The 22,473-nt window shown below is 42.2% G+C and overlaps 1 protein-coding gene across 1 annotated transcript in view; it reads right to left on the reverse strand.

Annotated features, from left to right (window-relative positions):
- Positions 1–22,473, reverse strand: part of T265_05781 (hypothetical protein) — a gene marked incomplete at both ends in the record, with an annotated part of 73,104 nt that overhangs the window by 34,484 nt on the left and 16,147 nt on the right. Inside the window, 5 exons of the mRNA XM_009170875.1 lie at positions 1,520–1,753; positions 7,497–7,749; positions 8,013–8,083; positions 10,989–11,150; positions 20,203–20,381. Coding sequence (XP_009169139.1) covers positions 1,520–1,753; positions 7,497–7,749; positions 8,013–8,083; positions 10,989–11,150; positions 20,203–20,381 — 899 coding nt within the window. The remainder of the gene's footprint in view (positions 1–1,519; positions 1,754–7,496; positions 7,750–8,012; positions 8,084–10,988; positions 11,151–20,202; positions 20,382–22,473) is intronic.

Below are 22,473 nucleotides of genomic sequence, written 5' to 3' on the forward strand. Positions count from 1 at the left end.
AAAGCTGTTCATCCCTCCTCCATCTCCCTCTACTCAAACTAAGTTCATTTCTAATTTTCCGCCACTCCAAATCAGGCACGGAAAGAAGAGCTCGTTTCAGCAGGCGGTAACTAAATCTGAGTAACACATGGCCAGGCCACCTTCGCTTGTAGCGCTAGATGCGTTGTTCGAGAGAAATACTGCCTGACTTATCAAAGACCCGTTCCATGGTAACCGCATTGCAAACTCGTCTGCCCCAGCCGACCGCAGCCTCAATTCAGACACATTCGTGGTCAACGACCTGAAAATGTCTCAGATCATGGGTCCGAGGTGGCCAGGTCACGCCACCGTACAACGATGCAGTCCGCACTGTAGTCCGATGTGCCTTCTTAACGCCACAAAAGCATTTCAGGTGTTTGAGAGTCGTACACTCATTTCGTCTGCCACAAGACCATCAGATCTAGCCAAATGAAAAGCAATCCGCCGCTCTACGAAGCTTTGGCAGTCCGCTAAGGAAACATAGGAACTACAGAATAGTTCACAAAATCTCTCACTGTCGATTTTTGCTTTCTGCTTATGATTTCAGCCAATCTACATTACACTGGAGGTGCGTCAGTAGATGATACACCGAACTGTTTTCCGCTTTCATTTGTGCAAACTTTACGCTCAATTATGCCTACTTGAGTCACATGGCACCATAGAATGTGATACAGCCTGAAAAATCAGCAGTGAGTCGTAACCAGCCCCTAAATTTGGCCTGAAACTTATCACGCATACCACCTTCTAAATTTAGCGTGTGGCAATCATAAGGTCACAGTAGAGCTGAGCGCATTTCAAGTTTTCGCTAGACTCAATTGTAAGTTAGTGTTAGCTGTCGTTCGTGTCTAACTGAGGCCTGAGATTTATGCGACGCCTAACTTTTTAAGGAGCCACGCCGGTGTCACTAGATTTTAAGCTTTAAGTTGTCATTCCACGATATGCAATTTTTGTTGGGTTCATTATGCTTGACCGAATTTCGATTACTAAGAGGATAATTGCTATAAATGGACATCTCTCTAGATAGGTAACTATTAAACAACTGAGCTTTTATGGTGTCTTGAACAGGCACCGTCACTCCTCAAAACTCACTGAAGGAGCAATCTGATGCACCACTGACGACACCTCAGTGTGCGATGACCACTACTCAACGTATGTGATGTATCTGGCCCATCAGCAACTAGCTATAACTATTCAGAGTTATTTAATCACAAGCAGGATGCTTGATATAAACGAAAGACGAACACACCTCAGACTCTCTTGGGATGATAGGTCCATCCAGGAAAACAGCTAAAATAATACACGAACCACTGATCGCGTAATACAATTATCGAAAAACGTATGGGGCCCACCATAGATGAACTTGGACCTATTAAAGGACGGTATATAGAACCAGTGGGGTTTAGTAGATGTCATCGTCTAAGCACGTGATGCTTTTTGCGAAATGCTCTAAGAGGAATAGAAAATGACCAAGGTGTGTCCAATTGTTCAGAGATGCACAAACCTTTGCAATGTGTTCCAACCACCGACCCAGGGAGACGAAGACGAACAACATAGGAGAGGTCTCAAATACCGTACGTGGACTTGTTGGCCATTGAAAAGCAATTGCGATAAGGAGGATAATGACAGAATATAGGTAGGCTATAGTTGTGGCCATGACAATCAGAACGTCCATATTGGCCATCCCGTGCGATATCGACTTGTATGCTTGCACATAGAAATAGCGTCCACCAAGTGTCTGCAGGTGGTAAGAAGGAAGACAGGTAGATGGTAAATCTCGAAACAGAAATATCGTCAAAATACGAAGGAAAGTACGGATGGACCAGAATATTACGAAGAACTGCGATCACCAAGAAAATGGGTAAACCACAGTCTACAGTGTGAGTAAGAATGATCAACAGAAGGCAGGGAAAATCCAAGTGTAGCTCTTACAGGCTCAACAGAACCCGCACGTTCACACATCGACCCGACCACATAGAACAACAATGACTATTCGAATGTTGACACTAACTGGTTCATACCTTTTTGTTTGTCCGCGGTGTCAGAAAGCTTGAACCGAAAATTGCGCTCAAAAGCTTTCTTCTTCTTACCGCATCGATTGAATTAACAAGCTAGGGCATAGCAAAACTTATTAGCAGGTTCTAGGTAAACTAGTATTACACCACTACATTCGGATGGACGATATTAACGGCACAAATGTCCAAACGGCTGTCAAATACTCGAAGCAGATAATGAGTATTGAACATTTTGCGGCACACAATGCTCTCGGCTGAGTGGGCATCAGGTAGTACCAGTGGGAACTTATGACCCGGCACCGCTACTATTACCTCTTGCCAAACCGATTCACCGGCGTACACTGTTCAAGAAATCTCGGCGAATAACTTGCCGACCTATGGTCCAGGTAACTTCCCTCAGGCGAGGAGTTACTACTGATGTCCCTCCAGATCACCTACAGTCCGCCGAACAAGCATAGTTAAAGTCCAGCCAACATTATACGCCGAAGTCGCGTGAGTGACTTGGTATCTTGTGCAGCGCACTGGTTCTAGGGCTCAGACAACATGGCTCAGGGATTCAGAGTAACCAGTTAGCTCTGAACAATGCTCAGGCAGTCTAGCCTCCGACAAAGAGCTACAATGTACAACCAAACCGAACGCTGCAGTAAAAAGTAATAGGTTCGAAAACATGAGCTTGAAATGGTCACGACACTGGCCTATCAACTAGCAACGAACAACAACCTGAGTTTTTTCTGAAATTCACAAAAAACAGTACGTCGCAATATATATATATATATATATATATATAAGTCCAGCCAACATTATACGCCGAAGTCGCGTGAGTGACTTGGTATCTTGTGCAGCGCACTGGTTCCAGGGCTCAGACAACATGGCTCAGGGATTCAGAGTAACCAGTTAGCTCTGAACAATGCTCAGGCAGTCTAGCCTCCGACAAAGAGCTACAATGTACAACCAAACCGAACGCTGCAGTAAAAAGTAATAGGTTCGAAAACATGAGCTTGAAATGGTCACGACACTGGCCTATCAACTAGCAACGAACAACAACCTGAGTTTTTTCTGAAATTCACAAAAAACATATATATATAATATATATATATATATATAAGCTTTGGACGTAGAAAAAAGTGAACCAAAGAGATATTGCCAAGGTGCGCCGATTAACAAGCAGAGTAGTCCGAGAACAACCATCGAAATCCACCTGAATCAATGCGGATGAGTTACAGTTATATTCGCACGAATTGATGGTCAAATGCGGAATGAGATGCAGGCAAGGCTAGTTAAAATGCCCGGTTGGGACACTTGTGAGCATGAACACTTAAATAGACAAGATTTGTTGAAACGCCCTGAATAGTGTGATTGAATGATTCGATTAAACGAGACCTGACAATATGGTGTACCCGGTGACACAGCTAATAAATTACGTAGGAATTGCTCTCCGGTACGGACGTCTGGTCGTGAGTTCTAAATAGTTCATTCCATAGAAATAAGCAAGTAGGTGAAAGCAGTTACAAAATCAGAACATCCGGCTTCTACCTGCTATTACTCAATGTGGTATTTATAAAGTATACGCCGATGACCAGCGCCCCAAATGTAACGAATAACTAAATTCGGCGGAATGACCAACACCTTTCACTAAAGCCAACCCGCACGCACAGTTTAACCTGGAAATGGAGAAACCACTGCAGGTTTAACCCTGGAATAGTGAAAACATATACTAAATATCTTTCTACGGGAGGGAAAAGTAAGCTGAGGCTTTTGTGGAAACGTATTCTGAGTATATTCACGTAAGATAAGTTCATTGGAGAGATGATGGTTTTAACAAATGTGTTTGTAATACTTCCAGACACGAAGGTAAAAAAAATTCGATTAAAGCTGCACTTGTATCACCAATTAAGAAAAAATCAATCCACACGAAATTATTACGTATGAAGAATACATTAGCTAAGTCATTGGTATGAGACTTCACTACGGCACTCAACAAAACATTAGTCGATTGAAATTCGTCCCTATACTATTTTTTCAATCCAAACGGTTTGATTGTACGACAACTCTGTTTTTACCATGTGGAGTATTCCTGCATGATAAACCACAGGGAACGCACGACAAGAATTTCATGCGCACCGGAGAACCTTAGTCCACATAGGTGTATGCCGGAGTCACCAAATACACCGAAAGTGTCGTAGTGGCACATCTCGTTTGATCATATCATTCAGTCATTGTTTCTACGGCGTTTCAACATACCTAATGAATGAATGAATGAAAGAAACCCATCGGCACTGATAGTGTCCATAACTGGGACAATAAGCATTTTCAGTGTTCAGTTGATTTGTCCATGCTCAGAAGCGTCTCATCGAGGCACTGTAATTAGCCTGAATTGCTTCAATCCAGTATTTGACCCTCGACTTCTCTTTTCCATGAGTTGATGGGGCTGCTTTGCTAACTAAATGACGTCCTGAAAACGAACGTGTATTCATGTTTCTTCGTTTTCTTTTGTTCTACTTTGATGAACTTGACTACATTTAGCCTGAATGCTGTCTTCGAAACCAAGGTTGTTCGCTTTAGGTTTTTTTTACATGCATCATCAGGGGATTGTGCAATGAATATTTGTGAGGTATTAAGATTTTATACTTTCAACGAACTAACATATGGCAGCTACGTAATCCGTTCTAGATGTGTAACTCCCGTATTGGTCACAATGGTGTGGGGGGGGGACGATAAAAGTGGTGATTATCCACATCAGATTCAACTTTTGCTCACCACAACGCGGTGAATGAAACCATGGTTAAAGATACATTAAGCTCCAGGGTTTAGAAAAATATGGGATAAACTGTGTTATATGGTGGCTTGTTCACGGTTCGTACCATTTATCTAGAAATCAGATGCGGACCTAACACAACCATACATATAATTATCTTCTGTGGTGCTTGAGGGTTATGACTAACTGAAAATCTTTACCACATTGTTATCCGAAGGGAATAATGGTCAGTTACTCTATGTTTGCTCGTTTACACAATTATTCTGAGCTGATGTGCGCTCCATCAGTCATGTCGACAGAGAATTCCGGTGAACCAGTGCGGAAAGACGATAATAGTCACGTAAGTAGAAGAATAAAGAGAAACTTTGACACAGACAAATCTAGAATGGAATAAATAATGACGCATATGTTACTGTCCACTGGTACGTGTTCGCTTAGGATCAAGTCTGAGGTAATGAGTGAAGGTCCCTTTGTTCAAAAACACCATGTCGACCAAAAATAGCTTAAAAACCAAAGCACCATTTCTGGGGTGGCCCAATTTTCATATCCACCTGGTGTATCAAAGTCCGTGTATACAATGGTCGATAACTGAACGCCATAGATCAACCTAAAACCAAAACAAACGATCATGGTCAGTTGGACCACCATGGGTCCGTCGAACTAGCTTAGGTGGCTTTGTCCTATATGGTGGAAGAGAATCAAAAGGTGTGCTAGGTCTAGATAAAGTTAAACATCGAAAAAGGGGAGATCGTGCGAAAGTCAAATGAAGATGCAGAAAACGACGAGTGAAAAGCGCGCACAACGAAACCAATTTTATTCAGCTTAAGAATGAGTGCGTTCGTACAGGACTAATTTTCATTATCCACATTGTCGATTCTTCCATGTTGGTAATACACGTGTTACACGGTGATGATTTCCCGTTTCGCACACAAGAACAGCGCAATTTTGTTGATCATGTACAAAAAATGAAAGTGACAGAAACTTTTGAATCCAGGTCCAGTTATTTGCTCTACTTGAGTTGTTGACTGGATCACTGTTTAGAGAGATCACATAGTATGGTCACGTTTAATAGATCGTTACGGAGCACCTTCTGTCCGTGCCATCCAACTGCAGATTTCAGCGTGGGTTTCTACTACGGTTATCTATCTGGACAATACGATATGGCACGAAACGTAGTCATCTGCATTGCAGAATGTGGATGATTTATCCATCAAGCATCCAAACATCTATCCACCGATAAAGCCTTTCACTTTACTAATTAGATTAGAATTAAATTAGTTTATCCTACCCAACCCTCAGTTCCAAACTGAATTCTGGCTTTGGAATCAGGTTTCCAACCTTGCCTGCAGTTCTCAGTTTGTTTTTTGCTTGTTTGACTGTGAAACTTGTCTATACTTTGTTTTACGTATCAAAAAAATATTACGCGATACCTACACCCCGACTTTGAATATTCATCCATATCACTTCCCCACAAATTCTCCTTGTGAATATACTGATCACGTACATAGGCATGTCTCACTTTGAGAGAAGAACCTATATTCCGGACGTCTATCAATAGTTGATTGCCTTACTTCTTGAGTCTGTACGCTGTCTCTAATTTTAACCCTTCACCGAAATCTGCGCGGTCCCGAGACAATAATACACGTTGATTTTCGTAAATATGTGGAACTTTTGACTAGCTACTTCGACGCATTTCACCTGTCGATAACTTGTCCCAATTCCTGTCGTTAACTCATTGACAGTTGGCTCCACAGACTGATAACTGAATCCAGAAATGTCCGAAAAATGCAGTGGTACGGTTGACTGCGCAGCACAACAAATTGCGATGACGGGGTATAGGAGAGATACCTGCCCAACGCACACGGTTAGCTCATTCGATCTATCGGTAAACACTGGCGCAGTAGGGCGGGATGGGAGTCGTGTTCTGCCAGCTTGACAGAACACTCATCGACGCGTCAATATCGTACAGAACTCCAACCCAAAATCCCAAGTCTGAGAGAGGTGCATAATGCATGTGTAGACATTTTTGGCTACCAGTGCAGTTACCTCAATTTCATCGAAGTACCTTCTTACAGACAGGTCTTATCGTGTTCCGGTTTCTTTATTTTGAACCATCCACCATGCCTGACAATGACTATTGACCATTTTTGGTAGACCTATCTCATTTTGACGGGAGCATGTGTACGCGTTCGGGTAGGGGAAATTCCATTCAAGTCACTGCCTAAAGCAAGCAAGAACTCAGTTCTCTTCAACGCAACATTTGGATAAATGAAAACGAGCTGGTACACAACGTGCATCAGGTGTTGGGAATGTTTTTTGACGTATACTGATTCATGCACGTCTTGGAGAAAAATTAAGCTTCACTTCCGAAATCGCTATGGCTTCCGCACTATGAAGTGTTGCGATAGGCAACAATTGACCACAAACGCTATTTCATTCTGTGGGTTTCGCTCAGTTATAGGTTTTGCTAGCATCCTAGTTAAGCAAGGACCTTTCTCGAGACAGTTGTGGTCAGTAGACTCTCCAACGTAAGGCATGCTAGCCAAAAGATGGGTTATCCGGAGCACAAACCTTTGAAGCCAAGGAATCACTCGTACGAACAAAAGTATGACAAGCCATCAGGGGGAAATAGGTGTAAGCACAAGGTGGCAGAAAAACTTCAGCTTGACTTTTTATTCCCTCATGTAATAATACTTATCTGATAAGCTTACCTGAATGGGAGTTGCGAGGACGAACATGAGAAAATTCTCTAAAGATAATCCAGGTACTATCATGGGGGGTCCATCCATGTGACGATGACTCCGTGGGATATAATCTTTGGAGTGATTCTTTACCAAATCATGATCCAGAAAGTGAGATGGACATCCTTCAGGCGCATTGTGAGGCCAAAGGACCATGAAGACAGTCATGATCAACATTGTGGGAGCGGCAAACACCAAGCTCAGGAAGAATGAATTCCGCCACCTGATAAAACGTGGAAGGTGATGCCGCTTGATAATATTAGTCACACAAAGGTTCACTACGAAAAAGTTGGCAAAATACTAGCAAAAGTAACAAGTTCAATTTGGGTGGATATAGCGTTACTTATGAGAAGAAGATTATCCACAGAAGAATGTTAGGATGATATTGTACTGAATAGATGCACTCCACTGATGTGATTACATGAGTACCGACATAAAAAAGAGTGACGCATAACGAATCTCAAAGACTAGGTTCTATCGACAGACCTGTTGCTTACGGCATGCGTGGCGAATGGTTTCCTGTCGGGTGTTTGCAACGTTGTCCGATGACCGAAACTCTGAAGTAGGGAAAACAAAATGTCAGTCGTTGGGCTATTGTTTACAACAAAAATAAAGCCGGAAACGGATTATTCAATCTAAACAGGCAGTGTTGAATGGTGAAAATAACGAGTAATATCCGGTTAACATTGTCAAGTCATAGTCATCGGCTGTACCAGAAACCTCATCATCAGCTCTAAACCGTACATATGCTGTCTAGTGGCTCAATCTGCCACCACTTGGTTCAGTGATGATCTGGGCTGTAGAAGTGGATACAACAATAGTAATAATAATAGGTGTTAAGCTGTACCACCCTTTCGGTGCCTAGCTGCTAGGCCAACGGAAAGAGGCACGAGGGCTGGGATACTTCCAGGTTGCCAAAGTCTAGACAGGAGCAGTCGAGATGATGAGATTGAGTTCGAAACATGGACCTTACGGTTCGTGGGCTGCCGCCTTAAAAATTGAGCTAACTCGAGCTTCGCATCAAAGGTAATATGAGATGCTGACTGTAAAAAAAAACAGATGCGCAAGTGAGAGTTCATTGAACGGATCAGAAATGGAACGTATGCACTGAAGAAAATCGGCTGGGTGCATTCGTGCTACTCAGTGTATAAGTGGAGAAACTGTCAGTCTTTCTTACTACTTGTGCCCTGCGTTGGGGTCTCAATCCTGAGATGTCACAACGGTCGGCGTAGCCGAGTTTGTCTTACTGGCAGCCAGAGCAATGTTCGGTAGCACGTAGCTCGTTTCTACACTCCGCATGGTTGTACGACACATACGAAGCACGTGACCAAACCAAGGCAGCCTGTGAGGCGCCATCGACCTACTAGCCGTGCACGTGTTACTTGCCCCGAAAACTATTCGGTTCAACCCTGCAGCATTGGTCGGATGCTCCCACCAGACTCAGGTAGGGCATCGAAGTACAAATGATAAAAACACTGGGTTCTACGTAACGATCCGAATTCGTGAACAGAAGTGCCAGGTGGTAACGCGCCGAAGAAAACAATATGCAAATTATTCGATAAGATTTGATTAATCTTCTGTGTCATTGGAACCGTCTGATTTCGATTTCCCCGAAAAAATCTCGAATTCTCGCGCATCCCAATCTTCAAAATTTAGTTGTTTGGGCAAGTCACACACTTTGCGGAACAGCGGGTTTCATCTAAAAAACTTTCTCCACCTTCAGAACTATTGACACTCTTATAATATGTTGATTAGTTTATATTCCCTTCTATTTTTAATTATTGCCGTAATTATTCCAGAACAAAAAAGGTATGGTAGTTCTACCTTAAAAGAACAATGGCATGAATTCTTCATATTCAAATGTATCGTATTCGGGAAGGGAAAGGGGCAGCGGTTCTAGAATTTCTTCGGCTGCTGATCAGACGGCGGTTGGTCTCTTCACTGAGCTCGGCAGTTGGTTTAAAACATCTGATTACCACACGAAGAGGTATGGCCAGGGAGTGCTCGGGGGGTTATTTCCCCAACTTCTGCTCACGTTTATGTAGTTTCTGAAGGGCGTCTGACATAGCAAACGTGATTGGTTGTTTAGGGACTAAACAGGAAAGATAAAGGAATCCCTAGTTTTAGGAAAGACCGTAACCGAACAACTAGAACGAGTTGTACTCCGAGAACTAAATTTGGAAATATGCATCAGTCACGTGGACACTATCTTCGCTATCATCAGGAAGAGTGAATTACAGCGAACAGACCAAATATGGGGCAACATTTCTGGCTATGTTCGAATCAAAAAGAGAGAAAACTGGCCTTCTTGGACGTGTTCACTATTAGAGTGTCAAATGGTCAATTGCAAAGTGAGGTCCGAAACAAAGCACCACACGGATAAGCTCCTGAACTTTCATAATAACCACCCAGACGGTCACACTTTGTATCACACTTTGGCAGGCTGAAATACACTACAACACTGTGGAATAAAAAAACATGGGGCAGAAACTTTTGTACTTGAGATGCACTACTAGGGGATATTCGAGGAAATGCAACCCGACATAGTCAAAAGTGAACTCAAAAATGCGGAACAATTTTACCCCGAAAATCAAGAACTGACTTCAAGAATGTTAAAAAGGCATAATACAGCGGTGGTCTGCAAACCTAATAACACGTTTCTAAATGCACTTGCAAACCTAAAAACAAAAATAAAAAACGAAAAAGGTCAACACTACATGCGAAACTCAATGCAGAGGTTGTGATAAACACTAGATCAGACAAACAGGAAAAACACCTATCCACCAGACTGCAGCAGCATCAATTTGCCATTAGGAGTTAAAACAACTGCCATTGCTCTCCGTACATAAATATCAGGGAGGATATAAAGTCAATTGGAACCGCGTCATTGCATTAGCCCACCGGAGAACAAGGAAGAAACGGAAATTCACCGGGACGTGCTACTCAATGGGGAAGTCGACGAACAAGCACATTGAGAGAGACCAAATGGATCAACCTCCTAAGAAAAAAGGACCGAGTCGCAGGCCCAAAACAACGGATTAAATCAAGACCACTGGGCTGTGTGAAGAAGCAAAGCAGGAACTAATAATTAAGCATAATGGTACAAAATAGCAGCAGAAACTCCTCAGGACAGAGAGTAGCTTTCGGATACCCGTAGCATAGTTGTTTATCCAGCAGTAAGAGCAGCGGCATTGGGGGATAGGTTTTTTGGAGCTATCAGTGTTTGACGGTGCCATTTTAGTCTTATTATTATCACCGATACCAAGACATCAATCTTAAACACTGATTCTTTGCTACCATACACCACTCTAGCCTGTCAGCTACTCCTACTGGAAAACTGACTGTACTTAATCGTTTCCACTTTGCGCCCCGTAGCAACAGCTACAGAAAGAAGAGGTTTTAATAAACTACCTAAACAAAGCATAGAAGCGTTTCAGACACACTGCAATGACAAACGCTCACCTCAATCTGCTTGATAATGTCTCTGGGTCCAACGAGCGAGGAGTCGAAGGTAATAGAGCATGATTTTGAGGCATGCGAGATCAAGATGCCGCGTATGCCAAGCTGGCGTTGTAAATGAGATTCGAGAGCATGAGCATCTGCTTGACCGCTCAAACTTTCCACCTGATAATAATGAAAAAACAGGTTTGTGTTAAACCGCAAAATTGAGGCTGCGTACCTGTTATCTGAAACCTTGCTCCAGACACAGCTGGAAAATCAAGTCCAACGACTAAATGTAGTGTGCTGGAATACTAGTACCTCTGGTGCATTCATCGATAACTGATTAGGTAACTGTTGATTCGCTAGCCGAGCTTGGCAATCGATTTGCAGATGTTTCGTCACCACTTTAGGAACGCATTCAGCAGCAGTGCACTGATGGTCTCCTTTTACGAACCTTCTTGGGCACTAAAGTATGTATGCTGGCACAAGAGAACCAATTAGTCAATCATCCTTGAGCGCGATGTATGCTAGCCCGATAAACTGTGATTACCTAATTTCAACAACTTTTCTGATATGGAATGCAAGACTTGTAAGCATATAAAGATTGCCTACTGATTCCGCGGTCTGAAAAGGAAAGAGAGACGACTGCAAAATATGCTCCACAGAACGTTCAACATCCTTTACTAAACTCAAAGCTTCAGATCAACTCAGCGATTGGTCTTTGTGCTATTGTGAAGGAACACCACACAGATTTATATGCTCACAACCTCCTTAGATGGAGGTTGGGTTGACTTGGGGAACGAGGCCTTGACAAAAATGCAGAGGCGTCGACTGCAATGAGGGAGAGGATGTACCATCCGGCTATAATTGACAACTGAATTACCTATTGAGGGAGCCATAGGAGAGACAGCACGGATATGCTCACTTTCGTCTTGCATCGCGTGATGATCCTGAACACGTGTAAATCGATGATGATAGTCGCACGACGACCTCGACCCAAACAGCATCAGAAGACGCCGAGGTCAGCCTTAATTGCCTGTGTAATCACAATTTTTCACGCCCATAAAAAGTTATGCTCTGAGGCATTGGTCACTTATTTAAATGAACGAAAGACTACTTACTAAGCTAAACATGCTGTCTTAAGAACTTGGTTTGTTAGGTTTGCATTTCAGTCACTCACTATTAAAGGGCCACTGGTTCGACAATCTAACATGGTTGAATCTAAAAGTTTTGCTTGTTAATTTGATTGATTCTTCCTGATTGTCCGACCGCTTGACAGCCAAACGAAAATACCCAGCCAGTTGTGTGCAAACACTACAGGGATAGGAGCCCAAAGTTTGGAGTGCAGCTTTATTCAAAGCTGAATTCATACGCAACTAGGGAAGTACGGACACTAAGATAAGTCCAGCGGCGGCGATATTTTAGACACTTGTCAGAGAACAGTGTTGCTTATCGCTGAAAGGATCGGGGCCGTGCAGTAACGTCGCCGTTTGGTAAAGGCACTAAAGGACCAAATAACTGGCTTCGAAGACCAGTTCCAGACAGCTATTACTTACCGATGGATTAAGACCGAAAAAAATGGGCTGCTGATTGGAGCATCACTAGTTAGAAGGGGGATGCCATCAGATTTTGCATTTTCAGTAAGCTGTTAGTCTCGGTTATTCGCCATTAAATTCTCGATGAGTTCAGTTTGTATCCTATGGCGAAGCCTCACTAGATCCTCCGAATTAAATTTGCTACTAGGAGTATGAACACAGCCATACAGAAGTGACACATAACTCAAGTTGATAGAAACAGTCACAGCCACAATAGCTTCGACAAGAAGGTGACAAACTTGAAGTGACGCTGAATGCAGACCTTCACTGTAAACTCCGAGCGTCTCTTGGATAGCGTCAAGTCCTTTAATCATATTCCACTGTGTTGTTTGCAATAGTACAGTACCGTAAATAAAACGGTACTTTACTGAAGTAAGTGATTTATCTCTTAGAAACACTGCAGAAACGATTGAACTGAGGACAAGATTTCGTGTAGCGCTCCAAAAAATGGAATGTACGGAAATATCTGAACATGTTTAAATAAATAGATGACATAAATAATAAATACTAATAATGATAATAAATAGATGACATAAATAGATGACATAGGACTTCTGTTTAGTAGTAGCTGAATTCTTCTGCTGTTGAACAGCACAAAGACACTGAGGACACGATAGTTTGTTTCTTTGATGTACACACCTGGCGACAAAAATCAAGCGTGAATATGGGGTGAGTAAAATATAGTACTCCTTGAAGGATAAACTACCACGGGCGTTTGAGTGGTGTTCAAGTTGAACCACACACTAGAGACGCTGGTTCAGACTCTCTGGTGGAGTGGTCTTCCTTTTTGTTGTCTTGCAATAGACAGTTATGATATGAAACCCCGCAAGATGACCATACAAAAGATCCAGCAAAAGAAATTGGAACCGACAACACTGGTTGAGCAAACAGTTCGTCAGTCGATCATATATACAGCTATGTGTACTAGTTCGTCCATATTGATGAATAAACCTGTGAGGAATCTATAGTTCGTAGTGAGTAAATTTTTACTGCTCACTCAATCTTGCTCTACCACACCGACAGAACAATATGTGACCTTATGGAGGACAAGTGAAAAAGACGATTTGTGTTCATACGAATAAGTGTGTCTGACAAGGCCCAAGCGGTAGGTATAAAGTCACACTACACATAATTGTTCTACGTGGTAAAACGTTAATTTCAAAAACTAGATAGCAATCGCGTTTTTTTACATACTGTTACCGGTTCACCATGTCTAACAACTGTTTGTATCTCTCTGTGCAAACCGATTGCAAACGTGTCAGCCGATAGATAAGCCTGAACATGTGAACACCTAAATACCGTAGCGATGAATGAGGCCAGAGCAACGAGCACGTCAATTAGCTCACCAAAAGCCTCTTGATCTGTGCAACTAATCTGGTATTGAGTGCTCTCGCTTGTTATTCGATAGGTGGTAAATTGCAGTGTGTAATGGTGACGCCGGCATCTGATTTCAAGTGTGAGGTCAAGTGCGAAGCTGCTAATGATCGAACTCTGCCACATGTCTTGAGCATTCGAGCACTGGTCGATAATGCACCGAGAAGCAACAAACTAGCTGGTCTGACAAGCAGGCCACGAGTCTTTTTTGGAAGATCAACATATTGTCGAACAAAAGCGACACGGCGACCGTGTAATCAGCACTAAGAAAAGGAAATAACATGTTGAAAAAGGATGTAAAAACTAAGGCATGGCTACCATAAAACATCGTGCTTCAGGCTGATGAATTAAATCTGAGATCACATTAAACCGTGATATGAGTGTGGTTTAGACAATCCAAACCATAAAGTGTTGTAAACTAACTCACTGTCGGCAAGATTAACCTTCTGAAAGCCAACTGGTGTGCCCCTGCATTGCCTATCTGACTCTCTCAAGAAATGCGAAAAATATTCTGGAGAAAACGGATGGTCAGACTGATCGTTTAATCCATTATTTACCGCGTGAATTACCTAGCACTCATTCATAAAAAAGTATGAAGTTGAACAAACTCTGCCATGATAGGTTAACCGACTTCAAGTTCCCAGTAAATGAAAAATGTTAGGAAGTACCTTTCGTGATGTTGTAGCGGGTCATTCCGTATATTGCCATAATAGCAGCGGATTTTAATAACTAAGCAGTGCTGCAGAGTACCTAGTTGAGCACCAACGTTTTCAGTCTCGATTTCTGTCGGTGGGGGATAATGCCTTCTAGAGGAAAATGCACGCTTGGCAATCTGCCAATTTCTATAGCAAAACTATTTGAAGCAAAAGTTCACTACCAGTTTTCCATAGTATTTCGTATTCTTGCGCACTCAGAGAGGAATCAGGGGGAGAGAGATTTTTACAAGCTGGTACTAGGCTTTGATTGACTCTTCTTAGAACTATGCAACTCTCCAGCAAAACACTGGTGACCCAAACTGTTTCGTGCTCGGTCAGCTGCGCAAGGCCGCAGCAGCCAGCTACCAAGACGTGTTGTCGTCTTTTGTATTTTCCGATTCATTAGCCCAGTTGACGAAATGAACTTTGTGCTTAGGTCCGGAATTTGAATAAATGGTATGCACATCTCTTGTTCGGAAAGCTGTAGTACTTACGTATTCATTCATCATGTCTGTATGAGAATACGAGGGTGTACTCGATTTGGTAGCGTTATGTAAAGTGACGGTTATCCTGGATACCGGTATACAGCTGACCGGTCAATCACATACTAATGTGGCAGCAGTGCTGACAGTATTGGAACGGGACTGCTGAAAACGGGCGCGTCCATCAACGATGATGGTGTATACAAACCCAAGACACGCTATCTTGATGATGCCCAAAAGTACGTCCACAGTGCGTCTTGGATCAAGGATAAAAGTCATTGACCATTAAGGATGTGATGATGAAATTCTAGGTAAAGTAGTGTGAAACGAAATAACGGCTTAGGCTCCGGACCGAAAATCCTAGCTGAAAAGAGCTGAAAGGGACCAAGTTATTACTGTTGCTTGTGTTACGTTTTATAAATTCCTGCTTCTACTCCAACTTCCATTAGAAGCGCTTCTCATATACCAAATCTGGATGTTCCAGCCATGGGTATTTTGGACATAAGCGTGGGTAAAGTCGCGTTGAACAGAATAATGACTCATCTAAGTTCTTGCTGTTACGGTTCGTGCTTGCACCTCGAGCTCATAAGGAATCCTTGTGGGTATGCATCATCTGCCATAAAACAGATATGGTTTAATTATCGGAACAAACCCATTGCAAACCTACTGCACATCATCACAAGAAGGCCTGGTTTGAACAACTTATTCAAGAGAGTAATCAGTAATTCAGGCATGCGTCACGTGATTTTGTTCCTGAAGTGTATCCTGTTTCAAAGACCCTTGTAACTGACAGCATTGCATGGACGCTTCTGTCAGACCCATGACTAAACTAGTTGAGTCAGTGAATTTTTTTTCAGCGTCAAGTCGTTTTGTTGCAAAGATTCATGACCCCATGTAGAAAGCAGTGGCAGACTATTAATATTTAAACCAGGGGTAGGTGAACTAAGACTCCAGTCAATACTGCACTGAGTGCCGCAGTGAGATGGTGTGCCTTGTAAAATGAAGAAAATCAATAAGGTAGCATGGTTCCTACCTTGGATTTTTCATGTCTGATATTGCTCAGGTTCACTGAGTTACAAAATTTAGCTGCCTACTCGGCTCAACAACTCTTAGTCTGGTTGATTAGCGCACAGTATTTGTTAAACGTGATGATACACGTCTGCATTAGCACATCTGTGCTGATTCCATCCTGCTGCGCATCGATCGGCAAAATCAGTGAAGCTACCTAGTGTGGGTTCGTTTCCCCTTACGAGACACAATCATACGGTAGGTCATTCACAATGTCCGTGAGCAACAACTAATTTCCGCGCAGGCATGCATACTGTCAATCGCACATACTGTATGGATTTGAGTCTGCTGTGTGCGAAAACGGTTCAGATGGTCGAACCCGTGACCATTACATTCCAAAGTCCACTATTCTGTTTGAATCAGGTTTCAGGTAACCTCCGATTATGGTGTATCAATTCATGCGGGGTATTAACAATATTTCCAACCTTCCAAATGTGTGAAACTATGAAGTCTTACGAACCTGATGAGATTCTTCTAACTGGTGGAAACGAGTGAATAAAACACTTGGGTTTCGTTACGTCTAAACTGCGACGTAGTAGTTAACTACCTTACCGCAAAGAGGAACCCGGTTTGTCAAATACACAACAGTCCTAGAGATGACTTTCCATGACCATCGTTGTATACAACAGCCTGATAAGTAGCAGACATTAACTAGCCAAATGCGTGTGAATCGGAAACCCTTTAGAAAAGTGTGGGACCCCGGGCCATTCCGGTGTGTGGTTTCCAATAGTGTAGTCGTTACACATTAACGGGCCAGTAGGGACTTCACTTAAGCATGCTGGTCGTTTTACAAACTATCTTCTTCTGTTCAGCCTCTGGTGTTCTTCCGTAACGTTTATGATGAGTAAATAGCAATCAGATGATTGTTCTTCCGTAACGTTTATGCTGAGTACATAGCAATCAGATGATTTTATATGCAGCTCAGAGCAAGTTGCATGTATATTACCTCTTGTCCAAGATCTATCAGTGAACTAGGAGAAGGGCGCCAGTCCAACAATTAGGCCAAATCACTTTCTTCAGATAATACTAAGGAATGTAGGAATACTAAGGAGTGTAGAGGATAGCTGAAAGTCGAAACGAAGGATGCTGTGTGCAAGGCTAACGATATTATCAGGATTTTTCAAAGAGCTTTGGCGATGTCCCCACAGAAAATAGTGGTTGCACGGTAGTGAGGTATCGGCGTATAGTGAGGCAGATGTAGTAAGGTCCGAAAGGGTCAGTCACCCACCGGTGCTATATTGACTACAGTGATGAAGAATTAGTGCCTAGGATGAAGACACATTTACAAGTACCAGCAGGGTTTTTAGAGAGAGTGAGACTTCATTGATACATGTTCTTGCACTGGGAACGCTGGATTTATTTTTTTCACATGTTGGTATGTCGGAACCTAGTGGGTTTTCTGAATCAAACAATGATCGACAGGAATGAGACTCTCTTATGAAAGAAACAGTCAAACTTTGACACTTTGCTGAAGTGCTGATAGGTATGTGATTTGCGACGAGGTCCGGAACGTTATTTGGCAATTCTAAGCAAAGTTAACGCCGGAGAGCAGTCACGGTGTTACACTTAGAGGTACAAAATTCAATTCAAATTACTTAAGGATAGTCGCACAAGAAAATTTGGTTATTTCACTTCTGCCACAATGCTGAGAACTGGACAGGAAAGAAACTCGTCGGTCTGATTGGAAAAACTTATCAACTAGAGGAAAATCTGACACCACTTTTAGAATGTGAATCCACCTGAGCCCAGAATTTTTACACTGTTGGCAAAGATGGCCAAATCTGAAGGGTAGTTCGAGTTGGTAAACACTTTCTGGCCAAGTGGTACCGTGGCGTCGATTCCAATTTATTTAGTACCTACGCTAAATTTTACCCACTTCTCCTTCGCTCAGAATAGTAAACCTGCTGCCGTAGCGTGAAGAATCTGATTCTCACCTGCCGCCTCTTATTTTTTACTAGAAGGGAACAGAGCGACTCAGAACACGTAGTAGTTGCGTCTGGAATTGGAGACGGCTCTCAAAACTCGCAACAGCGTACCCAGGTGTTTTCACTTTGGTATAGCCAGTTGGCTGAGACTAATTCACACACCCAAGAATACAATAATAATTCCGCGTATAAGCTTCACCGGCATATCAATCCAGAAAAAAACACAACCACGAGAGGCAGGGGATTTGAATTTTGCTGTGTGATGGACTATATTTGAGGGCTGCAGGGGAGGCACTTCTGGATTCCCTGGCAGAGAGCCCCACGGCGGGATTATTATACACCAATACAGTCAAGACAAAGTCCGTTTTTTTATACACACCCCAAACCCATGCGGCTTGTAAATGACTCGCGAAAACAACAGATTGTAGCCAATTGACTGCCACCAAAAGGTTCAGTTTATAGAGAGATGACTCTCTTGAAGGATGGCTAATGAGCAATGGATGGCTAGAAGCATTATGTGGAGCCATGAAACACGATCGTCCTGGCATATTAACAGAGTTCATATAAGGTTCTTCGAAGTAATGCTACATCTTGCAACAGTAAACCAGAATGCATTGCTTTTTCGCCGATCCAAAGTCCACAAGTGCCAAATGCGGTTGGCAATATTCACCTTGTAATTGAATTCGACTGCCTGGTTGTAATAAACATCGCTGGTGAATTCTAATCGCATCATAAAAATGTCACATATCAGCCCAATTAAACAAACCGAAATCTTTTACGCAACTAAGTTTATTTTATTCAATGTACGTCTCCTAGATTTTGTCCGAGAGAAGCCAGTACAAGTTCGTTCAGAAAAATCACTAAATTTAATCATCGGACACCAATATTTTTCACAAAAGATACAAAACTGTCTCCGTAATGATAAGTAAACATATAGTTTCATCAGCTGGCTGGTGGCATTTGTGTAATTAAGTGTTGACGAACGGCAGTCCCTCGTTTGTCGAACCACACAACTAATGACATTCTTGATGTAAACAAGTCAAAGTTGTTGATGAAATACCCTCGGTTTGAAATTACTTTGATGGTAAACGGATGGTCATCAGAATCTCTGGCTTATGATGTTATTCAACTGAATGTGATGCGCAAAGGCTGTCTTATGTTTCATTTGGGACGACATTCGAGAAGACGTAATGCATGGTTTCGGGTACCGCGCCCATCTCATGAGCCCCTAGAAAGCCGGAGCTTCCTGTGAGCTGTCGACAAAGCTTATATGTGGTATGTTCCGTCGGGAACACGTATTTTGATATTCCGAATATCCTCAGAATCAAAAAGTGGAGAAGTCTTTTTTAATTGCACATTCAGCTGAAAAATATCACAGATGAGCTGTAGATTAACATCAATGTAATTTGCGAATGAACACACTTGTTCAAATGCGCACAGGCAGGAAACATTTTACAACTTCTGGTCAGCCAGGTGGGTCACAGAAAAAAAGGAAGGTAAAGCATACAGAACAATGGCAAGAAGCACCAAAACTGTAAGATGAAATCGTTAGTGTGCGTGATACAACGCCATTTTCAGTTTCACAAGAAAAAATGAACTATTTTTGTTCTCTTGAATTTCACAAAGGCATCCTCACCAATAAGACTATAGACGTTAATTTAATCGCACAAAATGATCTGGATGCGCTCCTGGAATGTATCGAATCGATTAGATTAAATGGTCCAAAAGTGACAACTAGTTGTGAAATGTAGCAAAACTTGCACAAAAGACCAGCACACTGATACTTTGGGAATCATTCTCTGTTTTAGTATCGTTACTTTTAAGCCTTTGTAGAACCCTCGTTTCTAACTGCTTTAATTCTATTCCCAGGAAGAAGATCAAATGCAGCAAGCAATACAAATGAAATTGGAGTAGTTTTGATTGCTATAGACTTCACTTAGACATTCGAAAACACAATGTGAAAACCTCCTCAAAGATTCCAGCTGATGAGAATCTAGTTGTAGTGCGTATTTGAAATTCTTAAGAGGCAAACTTGAACAATCCACAAGTAAAACGAGCCGGCAAAATGTGCCGGAATATGATGTAGATGGACTTACCCGTAGATAAAGTGTCATTCGATTCATATCCTCATTCACACCGACTGCTTTTTCCAACACTTCTGCTCCAAATCCAAGCTCACATACTTGACTCGCTAGTTGTTCCGCTGTTATCAGAGATCGGTTGTAGGTAATATCAGCCTTCATTGCGAGCAAGGCAACAAGCACGTTATGAACACCTGGAGGTGTTTGAAGAAAGATAAAAACATACAACTCGTATTATCAAGAATGCGATTTTAGTTCGCGACACTGCTTGAATGAGCACGAAGGAGAAATAATTTGCGCTACCGAACAAGCCTTAAAATATGGATATCTGGGTATTTAAGTGGGGGAACGTTTCGCTTGATGAGTGCAGAGTAACGAACACCGGGCCAGATTGGGTTATACAGGGTGCAACAAAAGTACTTGCCGCTAAGCTTCGAGCTTACAATGATGAAGAGGATCATGGGGAACGGGCATCGTAGAAACATGTGAGTTCTGGGCACTTGCTCAAATATTGGAATCCCTGTCCAAAATTATTGGGGTCGGCAGAAAGAAGTAACTGTCGTTTGTAGCGTCATTCGTAATATAGAAGTGCGCTAATATTATTACGCTGTCAAACAGTCGGATCAGATGCTTCACAACGGCCAAATCAACTAAAACATGCAATAATTGCCTTCATTATCACTTAATTATCACATCCATAATGGCACTCATTGACAGTGATTAACCTAGCAATATGCACTGGTGATGTAGCTAAGAAGTGAAATTTCGTTTCGGTCATCTGACGCATCGTTAGAAACAACTTGCTCCTTGAAGAGCAGTGTCATACTAAGTATCGCATTATGGTTAGTGTAACGATGATACTCCAATTTTTCTAAATCAGTGATTTATTGAATGGGTGGGTCCATTTTCGAATAAGTGAGCTTTTGATGAACCTTTGATTCACGTTGCCTGCACCAGCATGTGTACTGCAACCTGCTGGTCTGAACATGAACGCTGGTCCCGTGATGTGCGATATGACACTTCTAGGAGCTCGTCTCAAAACATCAGAGGCAGAAACATACAAAACTGAGCCGCAATCAATGTTATATTACTATTACTATTGCCACTGTCATTATTAACCATACAATGGTTCTGACTTTGTGTGCGGCCGTCACTGTTGACATGAATCGATTAGGAGAGATCAATAGACGTGTACTGACCGATTCAGTCAAACTGTGATAAAAATTGTGTTCAGGAACCTTTATTTCAAATACAAGGTCTCCCGTAGAACAGTTGAGCTCTGGATTTCTGGTCTATCATGTGATATAATGTCGTTTACTCTAGATACTCCAGACGCCACATACGCTGGTTTTACTGACCTCCCAAATAATGGGTTTCTCAATTACTATCACGGGGACCGCTGATATGTGCATTCCATTGTATCCAGCGCAGTTTGACTTGGCAGTGCAAATGAATTTCCACAAGCAACGACAAACAACTACCAACTATGATACATATGTCGTGCATTCCTACTGTTGGGAATATGCAAGCACTTTTAGTGTATAAGTCATTCTAGCTTAGGTGAATTGTGCCTAACTACTAATTATGGAGGTTGGATATTTGAGGCCAACCGAATTTCATGAGATTTCAATTAATCGTATTTCCCAGCGAGGAGTGAGCAGCTTGACGTGTTTTGAATAAAAATGACTGTGATTTACATGGCGAATCTGCGGATAGATAGATATTGGAAAGCAAACGTAGCACTTCCGAAATATGGGTACCACAAAATATGGCCGCTGAGGTATCACTTCCAAAGAAGTTGGAGGTCCACATCAAATGACGTGACGTCCAGCATCAATTGACAACATCATCACCTACTACTGGTCATAAGACCACCTACATTGAGCTCCAAATGAACGTTATGCTAGCCGTAGAATAGTAGTTAATCACAATCGACTTAACTCTGACACTACCTGTAAAGCTGTCATCTAATACATATAAGAAGCGCCTAAACAACCACCGTTTCGCTAGCAATTTAAAAATACTTTACTTACAGGAATTAATGTGAACTATCTAGAAATCCAGAGCGATCTCACTATGCAATTTTTATAAGGAAACATCCCCATTACTTCATGAGAACCCAGGGGTGCCGTATGCACAGTGTGGTTGGTTCAGCCTTATCACAAAAAAGAGCTTACTCGAATCTCACATGAAACTATAGTAACACCAACATACTAAGTTTTAATGTATCCATACAACCAACTTAAATTGTTGCGGCCATCTGAACTACCAAGCAATCTATGGGAC

The sequence above is a fragment of the Opisthorchis viverrini genome, assembly GCF_000715545.1.
Source record: "Opisthorchis viverrini unplaced genomic scaffold opera_v5_114, whole genome shotgun sequence".
NCBI classification, from domain to species: domain Eukaryota; kingdom Metazoa; phylum Platyhelminthes; class Trematoda; order Opisthorchiida; family Opisthorchiidae; genus Opisthorchis; species Opisthorchis viverrini.